Source organism: Thalassophryne amazonica, chromosome 10 (assembly GCF_902500255.1).
Source record: "Thalassophryne amazonica chromosome 10, fThaAma1.1, whole genome shotgun sequence".
In the NCBI taxonomy this organism is placed as follows: domain Eukaryota; kingdom Metazoa; phylum Chordata; class Actinopteri; order Batrachoidiformes; family Batrachoididae; genus Thalassophryne; species Thalassophryne amazonica.
The window spans coordinates 9,527,426-9,549,857 of NC_047112.1; the positions used below are offsets into that span (position 1 = coordinate 9,527,426).

General features: G+C 42.4%; 1 protein-coding gene and 1 long non-coding RNA gene across 2 annotated transcripts; both read right to left on the reverse strand.

Annotated features, from left to right (window-relative positions):
* Positions 1–7,806: 7,806 nt before the first annotated feature.
* On the reverse strand, positions 7,807–10,159 carry LOC117519439 (integumentary mucin C.1-like). Its single transcript, XM_034180784.1, has 8 exons — positions 10,005–10,159; positions 9,779–9,901; positions 9,382–9,675; positions 8,951–9,055; positions 8,682–8,858; positions 8,456–8,578; positions 7,915–8,352; positions 7,807–7,820 (listed from the first exon to the last, which is right to left on the reverse strand). The coding sequence occupies exons 3-8, from the start codon at positions 9,671–9,673 to the stop codon at positions 7,807–7,809; spliced, it is 1,149 nt and encodes a 382-aa protein (XP_034036675.1). The 5' UTR covers positions 9,674–9,675; positions 9,779–9,901; positions 10,005–10,159.
* Positions 10,160–10,182: 23 nt separating this feature from the next.
* On the reverse strand, positions 10,183–11,266 carry LOC117519464. The gene is made up of 3 exons (XR_004563290.1): positions 11,102–11,266; positions 10,705–10,998; positions 10,183–10,378 (listed from the first exon to the last, which is right to left on the reverse strand). It is a non-coding gene; the product is annotated as an uncharacterized LOC117519464 (long non-coding RNA).
* Positions 11,267–22,432: the final 11,166 nt, after the last annotated feature.

The following is a 22,432-nucleotide window of genomic DNA, read 5'->3' on the forward strand; positions in this document are numbered from 1 at the left end:
AAGACAAAAATGCTTAGAGCCCTGGGGAATTACCTGAACATATTAGCAAACAAATAAACTTAAAGAATTTCAATGATCAGTATTATACATACCACCACGACACGAGAAACAAACAATGGACCAGCAAAGACTAACTCAAAAATAACCAGCTGAACTAATGAGGCACACCTATACTGATTAGAGAACAAGAACATTACCTGACAAAAGGAGAACACCAGAGTGCAGCAGAGAACAAACATCCATAAGCAAAAGTGACTGGGACACGAAATAATAAAACAGAACACAAGGGTGCAGCAGAGAACAAACTTCCACAAGCAAAAGTGACTTTGACATGAAATAATAAAACAGAACACAAGGGTGCAGCAGAGAACAAACATCCATAAGCAAAAGTGACTGGGACACGAAATAATAAAACAGAACACAAGGGTGCAGCAGAGAACAAACTTCCACAAGCAAAAGTGACTTTGACATGAAATAATAAAACAGAACACAAGGGTGCAGCAGAGAACAAACATCCATAAGCAAAAGTGACTGGGACACGAAATAATAAAACAGAACACAAGGGTGCAGCAGAGAACAAACTTCCACAAGCAAAAGTGACTTTGACATGAAATAATAAAACAGAACACAAGGGTGCAGCAGAGAACAAACTTCCACAAGCAAAAGTGACTTTGACATGAAATAATAAAACAGAACACAAGGGTGCAGCAGAGAACAAACTTCCACAAGCAAAAGTGACTTTGACATGAAATAATAAAACAGAACACAAGGGTGCAGCAGAGAACAGACTTCCACAAGCAAAAGTGACTGTGACATGAAATAATAAAACAGAAGACAAGGGTGCAGCAGAGAACAAACTTCCACAAGCAAAAGTGACTGTGACATGAAATAATAAAACAGAAGACAAGGGTGCAGCAGAGAACAAACTTCCACAAGCAAAAGTGACTGTGACATGAAATAATAAAACAGAAGACAAGGGTGCAGCAGAGAACAGACTTCCATGTGAAGAGAAATACAGCACTCGACCCCCAAGTCATAACCTGAACACATCAGAGAAAGGAATAGCAAAAATCAAGTGAAACCTGAAGGACTGTTAACACAGAAATAAAACACCATGAAATATAACTTAACAGACTAAAAAGGGGAACAGACCTGAATAAACACCAAAAAATAACCCATCACAGATGGCTGCATGACATTTTATGCACCATAAATCAGTATTACTACCTTCTCCATACGTTTCTCAAATTTGGCCAGATTTGACTTTGGATTTAGTGTTTGATTTTGACCTCAATTCATGAAAGTGATATCAGAATTATAATACTAACAATATCTACAATATGGAAAACCCATGAAAACAGCTATGATACACATATACAAGGTCTGTCAATAAAGTAACGGTCCTTTTTATTTTTTTCAAAAACTATATGGATTTCATTCATATGTTTTTACGTCAGACATGCTTGAACCCTCTTGCGCATGCGTGAGTTTTTCCACGCATGTCCAGCTCTCCACAATTTCACTGATACTTACTGGACTGGTAAGCATTGAAAGCCGAGATAGGCATGTCCAAACTTGTCCTCTGACACGCCGAAACGGAGGTGTTCCTTTGTCTCACTTCCAAAGCGAATCGGTCTTTACGCGCGAAGCCTCCATAAATTTTTCGAATGGTTTCCAGGTGCCAGTCTCTAACAGCTTCTGAAAAAATTCTGATGGAAAAAAAGTCCTTTTCATTCCGCCATTTCCAGACAATGAAAATCCGACGAGGAGGCGGGACCACTCCTTCCCAAGGCGTGCTCACAGGCGAATGACGTCACCATATTCAGAAGTCATCATGAAGCCCTCTTTTGTGTGGGAGCCATATTGGATTTCATAATTTCATTTTCATTTAATTTATGTAGCACCAAATCACAGCAAAGCTGCCTCAAGCCGCTTCACACAAGAAAGGTCTAACCTTATCAACCCCCAGAGCAAGAACACAGGTGACAGTGGTAAGAAAAAACTCCCTTTGATGATTTGAGGAAGAAACCTCAAGCAGACCAGACTCAAAGGGGTGACCCTCTGCTTGGGCCATACATACTAATAAAAAAACATAACATTACAGAGAGACATCAACGTTTTGAGAGTTAAGTCCACAAAGATGCCTAGGACAGCACCAGTTTGTTGGTGGTGGGGGGGCAGTGTATGATACTGTAATGACAGTAGCATACACTCATGAGGGCTCCGAGGCTAATACTGATAGACGGGTGGACATGTGTATTCTTCCCGTGTTGGCATGGGTTCCCCCCAGGTGCTCCAGCTTCCAAACACATCCAAAGATGTGTACCTTGGAAACTTTAAATTAACCAGAGGTGTGTGTGTGAGTGTGAATGTGTTTGTGTGTATGTGTTGTCCTGCCTGTCCAGAGCGTGCCGCGCCTCTCAAGCAATGGTTACCAGGATAGGCTCCAGTAAAGTCATCGATAGGAACAGGTCCCACCTGAGATATGTGTGTAGATAGATAAAGAATGTGTGGCTCACTGATTATTAAAAACAACAACAACAGGTCCCACCTTACTGGAGCCTATCAGCGTGTAGAAAATGAGACTGTATTCATGTGTGAACAACAATTATTTTAACATTGTATTTGGCTGTATAAATGTGGCACTTAACATTTAACCTCAGCATTTTAATCTGGTTTGGTTTTGTCAAGAAAGAAAGTGTGTATGATTGTGTTCAGGTGTTTATCCAGCAGATGGCGTTATTCATCATGTTGTGGTAAGGCAGACAAAGCTTTCTTGGATTTCTCACACCAAGAGTACTGGTCTATTGCTGTCCAATCAATAGATACTCTCGAGAAAATAAATGGGATTTGCCCAATTTTGTAAAGTTGCTTTATTAATATTATTAGAATACAAAGGGTGAATTTCATTGTGTTTCACTAAATATTCAAGACTGGTAAAAAATACATCTGTGTTGAAACAAAGATAAAAGTATGATTATCTTCATATGAAAACTAAATAATGTCTTCATCCTATTTGAGAAATATCAGCGAGCCAACCACCATGTCACAACAAATATATTTCAATAAACTATATTTCAGCATTTATTTATACATTTATGTGATCTTTTTTATGATAATGAAGCTTCATCTGGTGAATTTGAGCATCAACATTTATGTTCCTGTCAGAATCCATCAAATAATCATACAATCAGTGAATTACTTGTACTCTAGGTTACTTCATGTGAGATACTCATATATGTTAACCTGCTGACATGTCACGTTAAAAATACAACAACATCAATAAAAATAGATGTTTAACCAACACTTGATAAAAGCTATACATTCTAACCTGTGCAGTAAATACACATTAATCCATGACATCACCAGGGTTCAGGACTTCAACAAGTCTTCATGGAGTGTGCTGGACTACTTGTACATCTGTAGTGTTCGTACTATTGAGATATGCGTGTAGATAGATAATGTGTGGCTCACTGATTATTAAAAAAAAAAAAACAACGACAAAAAGTACAGGCTCCAAAACTGTCTCTTCAGAATCTGGACAGTCCATTTGGTCAGTCTGGTCAGGCGGTGTGTTCCAGCAATTGTTTGACAGACATCAGCTGATTTAACTCTTTAAATGTACACTGATGAAAGAACATTGAAAAATATTGCTACAAACAGTGTGACAGGTCAACAAGGTCAGGATGGAATCCACTGGTCCCAGACTCAGCAGCATGTCATACGTGAAATAATTTAAAAGATGGTAAAGATGATCAGTCCAAGCATGACATGGACAACACTGACACCTGCAGTGGCTGTCGTGGCAGAAGATGCTGTTGTTGTTGTAGTTGTTGTTGGGGTGGTGGTTGTTGCTGATGTTGTTGGAGGACTGGTTGTTGTTGTTGGGGTGGTGGTTGTTGCTGATGTTGTTGGAGGACTGGTTGTTGTTGTTGGTGTGGTGGTTGTTGCTGATGTTGTTGGAGGACTGGTTGTTGTTGGAGGACTGGTTGTTGGAGTGGTGGTGGTTGCTGATGTTGTTGGAGGACTGGTTGTTGTTGTTGGTGTGGTGGTGGTTGCTGATGTTGTTGGAGGACTGGTTGTTGTTGTTGGGGTGGTGGTGGTTGCTGATGTTGTTGGAGGACTGGTTGTTGTTGTTGGGGTGGTGGTTGTTGCTGATGTTGTTGGAGGACTGGTTGTTGTTGTTGGGGTGGTGGTTGTTGCTGATGTTGTTGGAGGACTGGTTGTTGTTGTTGGGGTGGTGGTTGTTGCTGATGTTGTTGGAGGACTGGTTGTTGTTGTTGGGGTGGTGGTTGTTGCTGATGTTGTTGGAGGACTGGTTGTTGTTGTTGCTGGGGTGGTGGTTGTTGCTGATGTTGTTGGAGGACTGGTTGTTGTTGTTGCTGGGGTGGTGGTTGTTGCTGATGTTGTTGGAGGACTGGTTGTTGTTGTTGCTGGGGTGGTGGTTGTTGCTGATGTTGTTGGAGGACTGGTTGTTGTTGTTGCTGGGGTGGTGGTTGTTGCTGATGTTGTTGGAGGACTGGTTGTTGTTGTTGCTGGGGTGGTGGTTGTTGCTGATGTTGTTGGAGGACTGGTTGTTGTTGTTGCTGGGGTGGTGGTTGTTGCTGATGTTGTTGGAGGACTGGTTGTTGTTGTTGCTGGGGTGGTGGTTGTTGCTGATGTTGTTGGAGGACTGGTTGTTGTTGTTGCTGGGGTGGTGGTTGTTGCTGATGTTGTTGGAGGACTGGTTGTTGTTGTTGCTGGGGTGGTGGTTGTTGCTGATGTTGTTGGAGGACTGGTTGTTGTTGTTGCTGGGGTGGTGGTTGTTGCTGATGTTGTTGGAGGACTGGTTGTTGTTGTTGCTGGGGTGGTGGTTGTTGCTGATGTTGTTGGAGGACTGGTTGTTGTTGTTGTTGGGGTGGTGGTTGTTGCTGATGTTGTTGGAGGACTGGTTGTTGTTGTTGTTGGGGTGGTGGTTGTTGCTGATGTTGTTGGAGGACTGGTTGTTGTTGTTGGGGTGGTGGTTGTTGCTGATGTTGTTGGAGGACTGGTTGTTGTTGTTGTTGGGGTGGTGGTTGTTGCTGATGTTGTTGGAGGACTGGTTGTTGTTGTTGGGGTGGTGGTTGTTGCTGATGTTGTTGGAGGACTGGTTGTTGTTGTTGGGGTGGTGGTTGTTGCTGATGTTGTTGGAGGACTGGTTGTTGTTGTTGGGGTGGTGGTTGTTGCTGATGTTGTTGGAGGACTGGTTGTTGTTGTTGGGGTGGTGGTTGTTGCTGATGTTGTTGGAGGACTGGTTGTTGTTGTTGGGGTGGTGGTTGTTGCTGATGTTGTTGGAGGACTGGTTGTTGTTGTTGGGGTGGTGGTTGTTGCTGATGTTGTTGGAGGACTGGTTGTTGTTGTTGTTGTTGGGGTGGTGGTTGTTGCTGATGTTGTTGGAGGACTGGTTGTTGTTGGGGTGGTGGTTGTTGCTGATGTTGGAGGACTGGTTGTTGTTGGGGTGGTGGTTGTTGCTGATGTTGTTGGAGGACTGGTTGTTGCTGGGGTGGTGGTTGTTGCTGATGTTGTTGGAGGACTGGTTGTTGTTGCTGGGGTGGTGGTTGTTACTGATGTTGTTGGAGGACTGGTTGTTGTTGCTGGGGTGGTGGCTGTTGCTGATGTTGTTGGAGGACTGGTTGTTGTTGGGGTGGTGGTTGTTGATGTTGTTGGAGGACTGGTTGTTGGTTGGTGGTTGTTGCTGATGTTGTTGGAGGACTGGTTGTTGTTGGGTTGGTGGTTGTTGCTGATGTTGTTGGAGGACTGGTTGTTGTTGGGTTGGTGGTTGTTGCTGATGTTGTTGGAGGACTGGTTGTTGTTGGGTTGGTGGTTGTTGCTGATGTTGTTGGAGGACTGGTTGTTGTTGGGGTGGTGGTTGTTGCTGATGTTGTTGGAGGACTGGTTGTTGTTGCGGTGGTGGTGGTGGTTGTTGCTGATGTTGTTGGAGGACTGGTTGTTGTTGCGGTGGTGGTGGTGGTTGTTGCTGATGTTGTTGGAGGACTGGTTGTTGTTGGGATGGTGGCGGTTACCATTAGTGTTGTTGTTACGGTGGTGGTTGTTGTTGCTATTGTTGGGATGGTGGTGATTGCTTCTGCTGTTGTTGGGGTGGTGGTGGTTGCTGCTGCTGTTGTTGGGGTGGTGGTGGTTGCTGCTGCTGTTGTTGGGGTGGTGGTGGTTGCTGCTGCTGTTGTTGGGGTGGTGGTGGTGGTTGTTCCTGATGTTGTGGGAGGATTGGTTGTTGTTGTTGGGGTGATGGTTGTTGTTAGGGAAGGGGTGGATGTTGTTGCTGTTGAGGCAGGGGTAGTTGTCGTGATTACTGATGAACCAGAGGAGATTGTTGTCAGGACAGAAGATGCTGTTGAAGCAGAAGATGTGGTTGTGAGTGCCAAAGCTGTTGTTATTGAACCAGAAGGTGCTGTTGGTGTTGGAACAGAAGTTGTCTGAGCAGAGGTTGATATTGCTGAGGTTGTTGCTGGTGCAGGAGTTGTTGCTGTTGCCGAGGTTGTTGCTGGTGCAGGAGTTGTTGCTGATGCTGAGGTTGTTGGTGATGCTGAGGTTGTTGCTGGTGCAGTAGTTGTTGCTGGTGCAGAAGTTGTTGGTGATGCTGAGGTTGTTGCTGGTGCAGTAGTTGTTGGTGATGCTGAGGTTGTTGCTGGTGCAGTAGTTGTTGCTGATGCTGAGGTTGTTGCTGGTGCAGTAGTTGTTATGGTTGCAGCATTACATAAGTTGCCGGTGCAGCAGGTGGGTCCACTGGTGATGCTCCCAACATTGGACAGAATTTGTAGAGAATTCAGCACAGCAGCACTTGTGCACAAGTTTGAAGACGTGCAGCCAAAGACGGGCACATCGCTATTCAGAAGTGTAATCATCACTACAAAAACACATTTTTTAATGTAGAATTCTCGCCAGTATCAAACTGTGAAGATGAAGAAAATGAGTGTGTGCTTTGATGTTGTTGCATCATAAAGACTGACCTGTGGTTTGGACACAGTGGTCCTCCACTCCTTCACATTGTATTGGAATGCTGCACTGAGATGTTGTTGGGTCACAAGTATCACACTGCAGACTGTTTGCGACATTTGCAGGAGCGATGGGGACTGAAACAGAGAGGAATCAGATTCTGATTGATGTTTCCAGAACACAAACTAACACCAGGATGCAGTCTGACTGTTGATCATCAAACCATCAGAACTGATTTACCAGGCAGAGTCTTGTTGTTGCAGTTATCTGAGTTGCAGCACTCAGCTGATCCGCGTGCAGCTACAACATCAACATGAAGTGAAAAACTGTGAGGTCCCACTGACGGACACAGGGAGGGAGGGGCACATGCCCTGAGGAACTCTTCTCTGACACCAGGAAACGGGAAACTTGTGTTCACTAGAAAATCAAAGAGATATTTGTTCAAGGGTTCTGAAAACACACACATTTTCCCTGAAAATAAAAAATAGACAACAGCGTGTGTCACAGCTACCTGATACAGACGCTGTCACACACATCAGCTCTCCATTAGTACAAGGGGCAAGGACTGGGTTTGTACATGATGAACCTGAGCAAGTGGAACACTGAAGTGCTCCAGCTGTGAGAGAAAAAAGACATTTAAAAGATGATCTTCTTCACAGTAACAGCATCTTTCATAGAATCCAAGAAATTTACCAGCTGGATTTAAGAGATGAAAAAGTTACACCATAAAACAAACTCAATAACTCAACAGATCATCAGCAAATTAACAAATTACAAATCAAACAGCTGAGTTTTTAGTGTTCGAGATTTGTCAGTTTGAGTCTGAATTAATAGTCAGAGCTGCATTTCTGTTGTTGTTCAGTATTAAAAAGACAGTCAGTGGATTTATGTTTGTTATACAGTTAAAACTCAGAAATAGCAAGAATGAAGTTGGACACAGACCCTGAGTAACTGTTGGTGTTGGAGAGAAATTTGTCGTCATTGTCAGAGTAGTTGTTGGTGATGCTGAGGTTGTTGCTGGTGCAGTAGTTGTTGGTGATGCTGAGGTTGTTGCTGGTGCAGTAGTTGTTGGTGATGCTGAGGTTGTTGCTGGTGCAGTAGTTGTTGGTGATGCTGAGGTTGTTGCTGGTGCAGTAGTTGTTACTGATGCTGAGGTTGTTGCTGGTGCAGTAGTTGTTACTGATGCTGAGGTTGTTGCTGGTGCAGTAGTTGTTATGGTTGCAGCATTACATAAGTTGCCGGTGCAGCAAGTGGGTCCACTGGTGATGCTCCCAACATTGGACAGAATTTGTAGAGAATTCAGCACAGCAGCACTTGTGCACAAGTTTGAAGATGTGCAGCCAAAGACGGGCACATCGCTATTCAGAAGTGTAATCATCACTACAAAAACACACATTTTAATGTAGAATTCTCGCCAGTATCAAACTGTGACGATGAAGAAAATGAGTGTGTGCTTTGATGTTGTTGCATCATAAAGACTGACCTGTGGTTTGGACACAGCGGTCCTCCACTCCTTCACATTGTATTGGAATGCTGCACTGAGATGTTGTTGGGTCACAAGTATCACACTGCAGACTGTTTGCGACATTTGCAGGAGCGATGGGGACTGAAACAGAGAGGAATCAGATTCTGATTGATGTTTCCAGAACACAAACTAACACCAGGATGCAGTCTGACTGTTGATCATCAAACCATCAGAACTGATTTACCAGGCAGAGTCTTGTTGTTGCAGTTATCTGAGTTGCAGCACTCAGCTGATCCACGTGCAGCTACAACACCAACATGAAGTGAAAAACTGTGAGGTCCTGCTGATGGACACAGGGAGGGAGGGGCACATCCCCTGAGGAACTCCTCTCTGACACCAGGAAACGGGAAACTTGTGTTCACTAGAAAATCAGAGATATTTGTTCAAGGGTTTTGAAAACACACACATTTTCCCTGAAAATAAAAAATAGACAACAGCGTGTGTCACAGCTACCTGATACAGACGCTGTCACACACATCAGCTCTCCATTAGTACAAAGGGCAAGGACTGGGTTTGTACATGATGAACCTGAGCAAGTGGAACACTGAAGTGCTCCAGCTGTGAGAGAAAAAAGACATTTAAAAGATGATCTTCTTCACAGTAACAGCATCTTTCATAGAATCCAAGAAATTTACCAGCTGGATTTAAGAGATGAAAAAGTTACACCATAAAACAAACTCAATAAATCAACAGATCATCGGCAAATTAACAAATTACAAATCAAACATCTGAGTTTTTAGTGTTCGAGATTTGTCAGTTTGAGTCTGAATTAATAGTCAGAGCTGCATTTCTGTTGTTGTTCAGTATTAAAAAGACAGTCAGTGGATTTATGTTTGTTATACAGTTAAAACTCAGAAATAGCAAGAATGAAGTTGGACACAGACCCTGAGTAACTGTTGGTGTTGGAGAGAAATTTGTCGTCATTGTCAGAGTAGTTGTTGGTGATGCTGAGGTTGTTGCTGGTGCAGTAGTTGTTGCTGATGCTGAGGTTGTTGCTGGTGCAGTAGTTGTTGTGGTTGCAGCATTACATAAGTTGCCGGTGCAGCAGGTGGGTCCACTGGTGATGCTCCCAACATTGGACAGAATTTGTAGAGAATTCAGCACAGCAGCACTTGTGCACAAGTTTGAAGACGTGCAGCCAAAGACGGGCACATCGCTATTCAGAAGTGTAATCATCACTACAAAAACACACATTTTAATGTAGAATTCTCGCCAGTATCAAACTGTGAAGATGAAGAAAATGAGTGTGTGCTTTGATGTTGTTGCATCATAAAGACTGACCTGTGGTTTGGACACAGCGGTCCTCCACTCCTTCACATTGTATTGGAATGCTGCACTGAGATGTTGTTGGGTCACAAGTATCACACTGCAGACTGTTTGCGACATTTGCAGGAGCGATGGGGACTGAAACAGAGAGGAATCAGATTCTGATTGATGTTTCCAGAACACAAACTAACACCAGGATGCAGTCTGACTGTTGATCATCAAACCATCAGAACTGATTTACCAGGCAGAGTCTTGTTGTTGCAGTTATCTGAGTTGCAGCACTCAGCTGATCCGCGTGCAGCTACAACATCAACATGAAGTGAAAAACTGTGAGGTCCTGCTGATGGACACAGGGAGGGAGGGGCACATCCCCTGAGGAACTCCTCTCTGACACCAGGAAACGGGAAACTTGTGTTCACTAGAAAATCAGAGATATTTGTTCAAGGGTTTTGAAAACACACACATTTTCCCTGAAAATAAAAAATAGACAACAGCGTGTGTCACAGCTACCTGATACAGACGCTGTCACACACATCAGCTCTCCATTAGTACAAAGGGCAAGGACTGGGTTTGTACATGATGAACCTGAGCAAGTGGAACACTGAAGTGCTCCAGCTGTGAGAGAAAAAAGACATTTAAAAGATGATCTTCTTCACAGTAACAGCATCTTTCATAGAATCCAAGAAATTTACCAGCTGGATTTAAGAGATGAAAAAGTTACACCATAAAACAAACTCAATAAATCAACAGATCATCGGCAAATTAACAAATTACAAATCAAACATCTGAGTTTTTAGTGTTCGAGATTTGTCAGTTTGAGTCTGAATTAATAGTCAGAGCTGCATTTCTGTTGTTGTTCAGTATTAAAAAGACAGTCAGTGGATTTATGTTTGTTATACAGTTAAAACTCAGAAATAGCAAGAATGAAGTTGGACACAGACCCTGAGTAACTGTTGGTGTTGGAGAGAAATTTGTCGTCATTGTCAGAGTAGTTGTTGGTGATGCTGAGGTTGTTGCTGGTGCAGTAGTTGTTGCTGATGCTGAGGTTGTTGCTGGTGCAGTAGTTGTTATGGTTGCAGCATTACATAAGTTGCCGGTGCAGCAGGTGGGTCCACTGGTGATGCTCCCAACATTGGACAGAATTTGTAGAGAATTCAGCACAGCAGCACTTGTGCACAAGTTTGAAGACGTGCAGCCAAAGACGGGCACATCGCTATTCAGAAGTGTAATCATCACTACAAAAACACACATTTTAATGTAGAATTCTCGCCAGTATCAAACTGTGAAGATGAAGAAAATGAGTGTGTGCTTTGATGTTGTTGCATCATAAAGACTGACCTGTGGTTTGGACACAGCGGTCCTCCACTCCTTCACATTGTATTGGAATGCTGCACTGAGATGTTGTTGGGTCACAAGTATCACACTGCAGACTGTTTGCGACATTTGCAGGAGCGATGGGGACTGAAACAGAGAGGAATCAGATTCTGATTGATGTTTCCAGAACACAAACTAACACCAGGATGCAGTCTGACTGTTGATCATCAAACCATCAGAACTGATTCACCAGGCAGAGTCTTGTTGTTGCAGTTATCTGAGTTGCAGCACTCAGCTGATCCACGTGCAGCTACAACATCAACATGAAGTGAAAAACTTTGAGGTCCCGCTGACGGACACAGGGAGGGAGGGGCACATCCCCTGAGGAACTCCTCTCTGACACCAGGAAACGGGAAACTTGTGTTCACTAGAAAATCAAAGAGATATTTGTTCAAGGGTTCTGAAAACACACACATTTTAGACAACAGCGTGTGTCACAGCTACCTGATACAGACGCTGTCACACACATCAGCTCTCCATTAGTACAAAGGGCAAGGACTGGGTTTGTACATGATGAACCTGAGCAAGTGGAACACTGAAGTGCTGAAGCTGTGACAGAAAAAACACATTTAAAAAATGATCTTCTTCACAGTAGCAGCATCTTTCATAGAATCCAAGAAATTTATCAGCTGGATTTTAGAGATGAAAAAGTTACACCATAAAACAAACTCAATAAATCAACAGATCATCAGCAAATTAACGAATTACAAATCAAACATCTGAGTTTTTAGTGTTCGAGATTTGTCAGTTTGAGTCTGAATTAATAGTCAGAGCTGCATTTTTGTTGTTGTTCAGTTTGTAAATGACAGCGGAACCCAGAAATAGTAAGAATGAACACAGATCCTGAGGTCCATCAGGTCAGGATGTAACCCAGATTATGGAACATGAAGCAAATAAGCATCTGTGATGCCACCTGGGCTTTTCTTGCTGTTATTGCTGTTTATTATTAAAATGACAAAATGTGTATATATGTTGGTACTTTATTTGAAATAGACTGATATTAAAAATGTCTTTCCAAACAAATTCAGTACAATTTGATATAAAATTCAGTGTTGACATTATCATCAAATAGTTGTCAAAAAATCCTTTTTTCAAACATGACAATAGATCCCAGCAATTTGGAAAAAAGGTTTTAAATTAAATTGTTTATACTGAACATTGATAATGACATGATTCAGTGCAAATCGATGAAATATGATGTTAGATTTTTATGTTTTAATTTAGTCTAATTCAGGCAGCGTGAGCAGAAAATCTTGAAATTCAATTCAACACATTTTTCTTTTTTAAATCCTGGTGGTCTTCTTGTGACAACCTGAAATCACATGAAATCATGTGATTGGCTATATATATATATATATATATATATATATATAAGTGAGGATCGGAACGTAGATCGATTGGTAAATCGAGAGCTTTGCCCCCCTTCTCAGCTCTCTCTTCACCACGACGGTCCGATACAGCGACCGCATCACTGCAGATGCTGCACCGATCCGTCTATCGATCTCATGCTCCATCCGTCCCTCACTCGTGAACAAGACCCCGATCGGGAGGTCTGGGCGGCTTTGCTTGAGCTGCTGCCCCGGCGACCCGACTCCGGATAAAGCAGAAGAAAATGGATGGATGGATATATATATATATATATATATATATATATATATATATATATATATATATATATATATACACACACAAGGTCTGTTAGAAAAGTATCGGACCTTTTTATTTTTGCAATAACCTTATGGATTTGAATCATGTGCGCTTGCATCAGCCAAGCTCGAACCTTCGTGCGCATGCGTGAGTTTTTTCACGCCTGTCGGTTGCGTCATTCGCCTGTGAGCAGGCTTTGAGTGAGCACTGGTCCATCCCCCTCATCGGATTTTCATTGTGAGGAAAATGTCTGAACGGCTGGATCAGCGCTGCATCACATTTTTCCAGAAACTGTGAGAGACAGCCAGGTGGACACCATTCGAAAGATTCAGACAGCTTTCAGGGACGATTTTATGGGCATCACATAGATTGAGTGGTACAGCCGGTTTAAAGACGGCGCACAATGGCGGAGGGCGCGCCATGCTCCAAGCGGCGATCGACAGGCTGAAACGACCAGATCATTTCCAAACTGAATGCTGTGTTGATCCGGGACGTCGTCTGACTACTACAGAAATGGCAGAAAAGGTGGACATCAGCACTTTTCCGGCACATTCCACTGTTAAAGGAGATTTTGTCATGAAAACAGGAGCAGAGGAATTCGCCACGGAGCCGCTAATGGCGCGGAACAAAAGCACCTCTGTGTTGGTCTCACAGGACATGTTGTGACATGCTCAGCTCTTCGACAATTTCTCGGATACTCACTCGACTGAAAAGCCACCCAAAGCCGTCTGAATCTTCCGAATGGTGGAAGAGCTGGGCATGTCCCGTGAGACTTCCAACACGGAGGTGCTTTTTGTTCTGCGCCATTAGCGGCTCCATCCTGACGCGCGAATTCCACCGCAGGTCTTTCATTACAAAATCTCCTGTAACAGTGTAATGTGCCGAAAAAATGCTATGTCCACCTCTCTTGCCATTTCTCTGGTAGTCAGAGAACGTCCCAGATCAACACAGCCTTCACTTTGGAAATGATCTGGTCGTTTCAGCCTGTCGATGGCCACTCGAAGCGCGGCGCGCCCTCAGCCGCTGTGGGCCATCTTTAATCCGGTTGTAATGCTCCTTAATCTGTGTGACGCCCATAAGATCTTCACCGAAAGCCATCTGAAGTTTCCGAATGGTTTCCACCTGGCTGTCTCTCACAGTTTCTGAAAAAATTTTGATGCAGCAAAGCGGCAGTCGCTCGGCCATTTTCCTGACAATGAAAATCCGCCGAGGGGGCTGGACCACTCCTCCCACAAAGCATGCTCACAGGCGAATGACGCAACCGACAGGCGTGAAAAAACTCATGCATGCGCACGAAGGTTCAATCTTGGCTGATGCAATCACACATGATTCAAATCCATAAGGTTATTGCAAAAAATAAAAAAGGTCTGATACTTTTCTAACAGACCTCGTATATATACACTGGTGGGCACAGGTAACCAAAAAATTAGCTTCAATCACAGATAATCAGCTAACTGAAAAGTTATCGTTTATAAAGCTAAAAGCTAATCCAATAATGAAAACATTATCTTCGATAATTAGCCGTTAATGGAACTGTGCCAACCACTCTCTCTGTGTGTGTGTGTGTACGAGGTTTATTAGAAAACTAACCGGCAGTTTTATAAAAAAAAAAAACTATATGGATTTGAATCACGTGCGATTACACCAGACATGCTTGAACCCTCGTGCGCATGCGTGAGTTTTTTCATGCATGTCGGTGACGTCATCGCCTGTGGGCAGGCTTTGAGTGAGCACTGGTCCAGCCCTCTTGGCTGAAATCCTTTGTCTGCGACGCTGCTGGAGACAGCGCGCGTTGCTTTATCAAAATTTTTTCAGGACCTGTGAAGGATATCCGAGTGGACTCTATTCGAGAAATTCTGCTGGTTCTTGGTAAAAAGTTTAACGGCTGATGCGAGATTGTGGAGTTTCTTTCGCTTTAAGGACAGCTCACAAAGCGGATCGGCGTGGCGCGGTCGGAGGTGGCATCCGTCTGGCTGATTCGAGCTGAAAACATCCTAATTTAAGTTTCTGTGTAGGCTCTCAGTTGTCCAGGTGGTTTCCATAGTAGAGAAGCTTGAATCTTCGACTGGACTGGGTTGCTTGACGCGAGGACGTTTCGCTTCAAATCGCAGAAGCTTCCTCAGCTAAAATTCTTGCTCTGGTGGTCTGACTTCTGCCTTGACTCTTCTTCTGCGATTTGAAGCGAAACGTCCTCGCATCAAGCAACCCAGTCCAGTCGAAGATTCAAGCTTCTCTACTATCCTAATTTAAGGCTCTGTTCACCCACGTCGTCGTCAGAGAACAGAGAAGTTTCAGAAGAAGTCGGCATGAGGAGTTTATGCGGACATTCCACTGTTAAAGGAGATTTTGTAATGAAAGAACGTGCGGGCAAATTCACCGAGTCGGTTCTGTGACGACGCCGCAAATCCGTCTGCGCCGCGACAGGAAAAACACCTCCGTGTTGAAAACCATTTGTAAAATTCAGGCGGCTTTTGATGGCTTTCAACAAGTGAGTATCTGAGAAATTGTTTAACAGCTGGGCATGTTCCAACTTGTCCGTTAAGGTTTCCAATGGAGGTGTTTTTCCTGTCGCGACCCCCCGTGGTCGGGTCCGGCCCGACATGCGAATCTGCCCGCACGTTCTTTCATTACAAAATCTCCTTTAACAGTGGAATGTCCACATAAACTCATCATGCCGACTTCTTCTGAAAGTTCTCTGTTCTCTGACGACGACCTGGGTGAACAGAGCCTGAAATGTGGAAGTTTTCAACTTGAAACAGCGAGACAACGCCGCCTCGGAGCGCAGATCGCCGTCAGGCGCCGTGGGACGTCCTTAAAGCGACACTTACAGACCAAAATCTCTCATCAGCCGTTAAAATTTTTACCGAAAACCAGCTGAATTTATCGAATGGTGTCCACTCAGTTGTGCCTTACAGTTTTGAAAACATTTTGATCAAACAAAGCAGCAGTCTCTGAGCCATTCCTAAACAATGAAAAAATGACGAGAGGGTGGGCCACTCCTCACTCAAAGACTGCCCACAGGCGAATGACGTAACCGACAGGCGTGAAAAAACTCTTGCATGCCCACGAGGGTTCAAGCATGTCTGATGTAATCACACGTGATTCAAATCCATATGGTTTTTCTAATAGACCTTGTACATATATCAGTGGTGTCAAAAGTACACACATTTGTTACTTAAGTAGAAGTATAGATACTGCAGTTTAAAAACACTCTGGTAAAAGTTGAATTATCAACTTGACCTCTTTACTCAAAACAATGTCGGACTCTGTAGTTTTCTCTGGGCCCCTCCCCAATCGGACCGGGAGTGACATGTTTAGCCGCATGTTCTCCTTGAATTGCTGGCTGTCTGAGTGGTGTCCAAAAAATGAGGTGGGCTTCATAGATAATTGGCAAAGCTTCTGGGGAAAACCTGGTCTTGTTAGGAGAGATGGCATCCATACCACTTTGGATGGAGCAGCTCTCATTTCTAGAAATCTGGCCAATTGTCTTAAATCCTCCAAACCGTGACTATCCAGGGTTGGGACCAGGAAGCAGAGTTGTAGTCTTACACACCTCTCTGCAGCTTCTCTCCCCCTGCCATCCCCTCATTACCCCATCCCCGTAGAGACGGTGTCTGCTCCCAGACCACCAATAACCAGCAAAAATCTATTTAAGCATAAAAATTCAAAAAGAAAAAATAATATAGCACCTTCAACTGCACCACAGACTAAAACAGTTAAATGTGGTCTATTAAACATTAGGTCTCTCTCTTCTATGTCCCTGTTGGTATATGATATAATAATTGATCAACATATTGATTTATTCTGCCTTACAGAAACCTGGTTACAGCAGGATGAATATGTTAGTTTAAATGAGTCAACATCCCCGAGTCACACTAACTGTCAGAATGCTCGTAGCACGGGCCGAGGCGGAGGATTAGCAGCAATCTTCCATTCCAGCTTATTAATTAATCAAAAACCCAGACAGAGCTTTAATTCATTTGAAAGCTTGACTCTTAGTCTTGTCCATCCAAATTGGAAGTCCCAAAAACCAGTTTTATTTGTTATTATCTATCGTCCACCTGGTCGTTACTGTGAGTTTCTCTGTGAATTTTCAGACCTTTTGTCTGACTTAGTGCTTAGCTCAGATAAGATAATTATAGTGGGCGATTTTAACATCCACACAGATGCTGAGAATGACAGCCTCAACACTGCATTTAATCTATTATTAGACTCAATTGGCTTTGCTCAAAAAGTAAATGAGTCCACCCACCACTTTAATCATATCTTAGATCTTGTTCTGACTTATGGTATGGAAATAGAAGACTTAACAGTTTTCCCTGAAAACTCCCTTCTGTCTGATCATTTCTTAATAACATTTACATTTACTCTGATGGACTACCCAGCAGTGGGGAATAAGTTTCATTACACTAGAAGTCTTTCAGAAAGCGCTGTAACTAGGTTTAAGGATATGATTCCTTCTTTATGTTCTCTAATGCCATATAACAACACAGTGCACAGTAGCTACCTAAACTCTGTAAGTGAGATAGAGTATCTCGTCAGTAGTTTTACATCCTCATTGAAGACAACTTTGGATGCTGTAGCTCCTCTGAAAAAGAGAGCTTTAAATCAGAAGTGCCTGACTCCGTGGTATAACTCACAAACTCGTAGCTTAAAGCAGATAGCCCGTAAGTTGGAGAGGAAATGGCGTCTCACTAATTTAGAAGATCTTCACTTAGCCTGGAAAAAGAGTCTGTTGCTCTATAAAAAAGCCCTCTGTAAAGCTAGGACATCTTTCTACTCATCACTAATTGAAGAAAATAAGAACAACCCCAGGTTTCTTTTCAGCACTGTAGCCAGGCTGACAAAGAGTCAGAGCTCTATTGAGCTGAGTATTCCATTACCTTTAACTAGTAATGACTTCATGACTTTCTTTGCTAACAAAATTTTAACTATTAGAGAAAAAATTACTCATAACCATCCCAAAGACATATCGTTATCTTTGGCTGCTTTCAGTGATGCCGGTATTTGGTTAGACTCTTTCTCTCCGATTGTTCTGTCTGAGTTATTTTCATTAGTTACTTCATCCAAACCATCAACATGTTTATTAGACCCCATTCCTACCAGGCTGCTCAAGGAAGCCCTACCATTATTTAATGCTTCGATCTTAAATATGATCAATCTATCTTTGTTAGTTGGCTATGTACCACAGGCTTTTAAGGTGGCAGTAATTAAACCATTACTTAAAAAGCCATCACTTGACCCAGCTATCTTAGCTAATTATAGGCCAATCTCCAACCTTCCTTTTCTCTCAAAAATTCTTGAAAGGGTAGTTGTAAAACAGCTAACTGATCATCTGCAGAGGAATGGTCTATTTGAAGAGTTTCAGTCAGGTTTTAGAATTCATCATAGTACAGAAACAGCATTAGTGAAGGTTACAAATGATCTTCTTATGGCCTCGGACAGTGGACTCATCTCTGTGCTTGTTCTGTTAGACCTCAGTGCTGCTTTTGATACTGTTGACCATAAAATTTTATTACAGAGATTAGAGCATGCCGTAGTTATTAAAGGCACTGCGCTGCGGTGGTTTGAATCATATCAATTTGTTCATGTAAATGGGGAATCTTCTTCACAGACTAAAGTTAATTATGGAGTTCCACAAGGTTCTGTGCTAGGACCAATTTTATTCACTTTATACATGCTTCCCTTAGGCAGTATTATTAGACGGTATTGCTTAAATTTTCATTGTTACGCAGATGATACCCAGCTTTATCTATCCATGAAGCCAGAGGACACACACCAATTAGCTAAACTGCAGGATTGTCTTACAGACATAAAGACATGGATGACCTCTAATTTCTTGCTTCTAAACTCAGATAAAACTGAAGTTATTGTACTTGGCCCCACAAATCTTAGAAACATGGTGTCTAACCAGATCCTTACTCTGGATGGCATTACCCTGACCTCTAGTAATACTGTGAGAAATCTTGGAGTCATTTTTGATCAGGATATGTCATTCAAAGCGCATATTAAACAAATATGTAGGACTGCTTTTTTGCATTTACGCAATATCTCTAAAATCAGAAAGGTCTTGTCTCAGAGTGATGCTGAAAAACTAATTAATGCATTTATTTCCTCTAGGCTGGACTATTGTAATTCATTATTATCAGGTTGTCCTAAAAGTTCCCTAAAAAGCCTTCAGTTAATTCAAAATGCTGCAGCTAGAGTACTAACGGGGACTAGAAGGAGAGAGCATATCTCACCCATATTGGCCTCTCTTCATTGGCTTCCTGTTAATTCTAGAATAGAATTTAAAATTCTTCTTCTTACTTATAAGGTTTTGAATAATCAGGTCCCATCTTATCTTAGGGACCTCGTAGTACCATATCACCCCAATAGAGCGCTTCGCTCTCAGACTGCAGGCTTACTTGTAGTTCCTAGGGTTTGTAAGAGTAGAATGGGAGGCAGAGCCTTCAGCTTTCAGGCTCCTCTCCTGTGGAACCAGCTCCCAATTCAGATCAGGGAGACAGACACCCTCTCTACTTTTAAGATTAGGCTTAAAACTTTCCTTTTTGCTAAAGCTTATAGTTAGGGCTGGATCAGGTGACCCTGAACCATCCCTTAGTTATGCTGCTATAGATGTAGACTGCTGGGGGGTTCCCATGATGCACTGTTTCTTTCTCTTTTTGCTCTGTATGCACCACTCTGCATTTAATCATTAGTGATCGATCTCTGCTCCCCTCCACAGCATGTCTTTTTCCTGGTTCTCTCCCTCAGCCCCAACCAGTCCCAGCAGAAGACTGCCCCTCCCTGAGCCTGGTTCTGCTGGAGGTTTCTTCCTGTTAAAAGGGAGTTTTTCCTTCCCACTGTAGCCAAGTGCTTGCTCACAGGGGGTCGTTTTGACCGTTGGGGTTTTACATAATTATTGTATGGCCTTGCCTTACAATATAAGGCGCCTTGGGGCAACTGTTTGTTGTGATTTGGCGCTATATAAAAAAAAATTGATTGATTGATTGATTGAAGTAAAAGTGAAAAAGTATGTGCTCCAAAACCTACTTAAAGTATAAAAGTATAAAGTAACCTTTAAAAAAAAAAAAAAGGTAGATGCCACTATATGAATTGAAAGCTTAATTTAAAAACTGATTTGTTCTACATGTGGCCCAAGACCCAAAACCCAAAATTACCCCCCAACACCACCTGCACGAAAATGTTTCAATTCTAGAAGCTCTGAAATGCAGTCTGGGACTATTCCAGACAATAAACTGCAGTGAGTGCAGCATCCATTTAGTGAAGGAAAAAAACAACAAAAAAAAAACACAACTTTCCTTATTCCTTATTTCCTTATTCAAATTCATTCCAGTAGTATTCTGCTCTTACTAGGATTTCCTAGTTTGGCAGATAGTTCTGGAGGAAATCACTGAAGAAATTAACACATTGAAAATATGGTTATCCATATGAGCTGTCCACTGAGCTGAAAAAAATAATAGAATAGAATAGAATAGAATAATTCTTTATTGTCCACCGATGTGGAAAATTGTCTTTGGCTCACCAGCACAAAAAAGACAAAAAAACAGTCATAAAACATTCATACAAACACACAAATAAAACAAAAATAAGATACATAAAATACATGGAAGTAAAAGAAGAAATAGAATAAGACCTAGTAAGATAAATAAAACGCACAGTAAGATCTAATAAAATCAAATAAAACAGAAGTAAAACAGTTCAGGTTTAATTTGTGGAGTGGTCACCTTTTTGAGTTCATTATGGTGACGGCATTTGGTATAAAAGATTTTTTGAAAGAACCTTTGGCCAGAGGAGCTCTGTAGCGCCTCCCAGACTTCAAGAGCTCAAACTGACAGGACAGAGGATGAGAGCTGTCTGCCAGGACTCTCTCAGCTTTCCTCCTCATCCTGTCAGTGTAAATGTGGGCCAGAGTCTTCTGGGGTTTTCCCACAATTTTCCCCGACATTTTTACAATTCTGTTTAATTTGTCCTTACATTTACAACTCAAGTGACCAAACCAAACACAAAGATGAAATGTTAAAATACTCTCAATATGTGCAGAATACACAAGCTCTAAAATCTGCAGATTAACACCAAGACAACTCAATCTTCTGAGAAGACTGAGTTGCTGTGAACATTTCTTAAAGATAAAATCAGTGTTTTCAAAGAAGCTCAAGTGACTATCAAGAACTGTACCAAGATATTTAAAAGTTTCAACCGTTTTAACAAGCCAGCCATCGAGTGGTCAGTTCTTGCTTTGTGTGAAAAACAAGCTCCTTTGTCTTAGACACATTGATTTCCAGCTGGCTGTCGAGACACCAAGCTTCAAGAGCCTTAATGTGAGCGAGATAGGAGGCTTCGCCAGAGGAGTCACACTTTTGTAGCAGGCCGACTAGGGCCATGTCATCCGCGTATTTAATCAGTTTAAAGTTTGTGTCATTAACTGCAAATTCGTTTGTAATAAGAGAGAAGAGCAGAGGTGAAAGAACGCTACCCTGTGGGCAGCCAGTGCTTATGATGAGCTCTCCTGACAGAATGTTGTTAGCACAAACTCTTTGAGGGCGACAAGACAGAAAGTCTCTGATCCAGAGCATCAGGCCCTTTTCAACATTTAAATCAGCCAGCCTTTTCAGAAGAATATGTAATTTCATAGAATTAAAAGCTGCACTGAAGTCTACAAACAAAACCCGAGCGTATGCTTTAGCAAGTGAAAGCTGCTTTGAGATCATGTCCAGCAAGATCAATCCGGCATCATCAGTACCTCTGTCCCTCTTATAGGCAAACTGCAGAGGGTCTAGTTCACTGACCACTGTGGTGGTCAGGACATCAACTAAAACTCTCTCCATAGTTTTACATAATATGGAGGTTATGGCAATGGGCCGAAAATCTTCAGGTTTGCTTGCCCCTGGCTTTTTTGGTATAGGCCTTATTATGGAGAATTTCCAAGATTTGGGCACTCCTGTGACAAGAAGGGAATTAAACAATCTGGAAAAGACTCCTTTTAATTGAGGAGCACAGTCTTTGAGTAGATGGGCTTTCAGGCCATCTGGGCCAGTGGCTTTGTTTGGCTTCAGTTAGAAAGACTTTTAGCCACGTCATCCTCAGTGATGGCTGTGGGGGCTCCTGCTGGAAGATCTTTACAGATCTCATCACATTCCTGTTTATCATCCACTTTATCAAATCTACAGAAGAAACGGTTTAACTCATCAACAAAACATTGATTAATGGTTGTAAGAGCATCACATTTCTTACTGGATTTGCCCATCAGTGTGTTTAGACCTTCCCAGGCTTGTTTTATATTGCCACTGAAAAATTTACTTTCTACTTTATTCTTGTACTCAATTTTTGCCTTAAATATATTCCCTCTCAGCTGTCTCCTTTTTTCCCTGCATTAATTGCACATTACCAGAGCAGAAGGCTGCCTTCTTTTCATTAAGACAGATTTTCAATTGTTTGGACACCCAGGGTTTGTTATTTGGGAATATTTTCACAGTTTTAGTCTCTGACACGTTATCCTCACAGAACTTAATATAAGATGTGATGGTGTCAGTGAGTTCGTCTCCATCCAGACAGGATTCAAAGAAAATGTCCCAGTTTGTTTCATCAAAACAGTCTCTGAGTTGCTCTTTGCGTTCCTCGGACCACACCTGTACCTGCTTATTA

Bases quoted from the DNA above. Each gene is read 5' to 3' on its own strand.
- LOC117519439 (XM_034180784.1), bottom strand. From the start codon at position 9,673: ATGATTACACTTCTGAATAGCGATGTGCCCGTCTTTGGCTGCACGTCT. The intron at 8,859-8,950 runs GTAGCTGTGACA...CTGATTTTCTAG, and splicing joins TGTGACAGCGTCTGTATCAG to TGAACACAAGTTTCCCGTTT. The intron at 8,579-8,681 runs GTAAATCAGTTC...TCTCTGTTTCAG, and splicing joins CAACAACAAGACTCTGCCTG to TCCCCATCGCTCCTGCAAAT.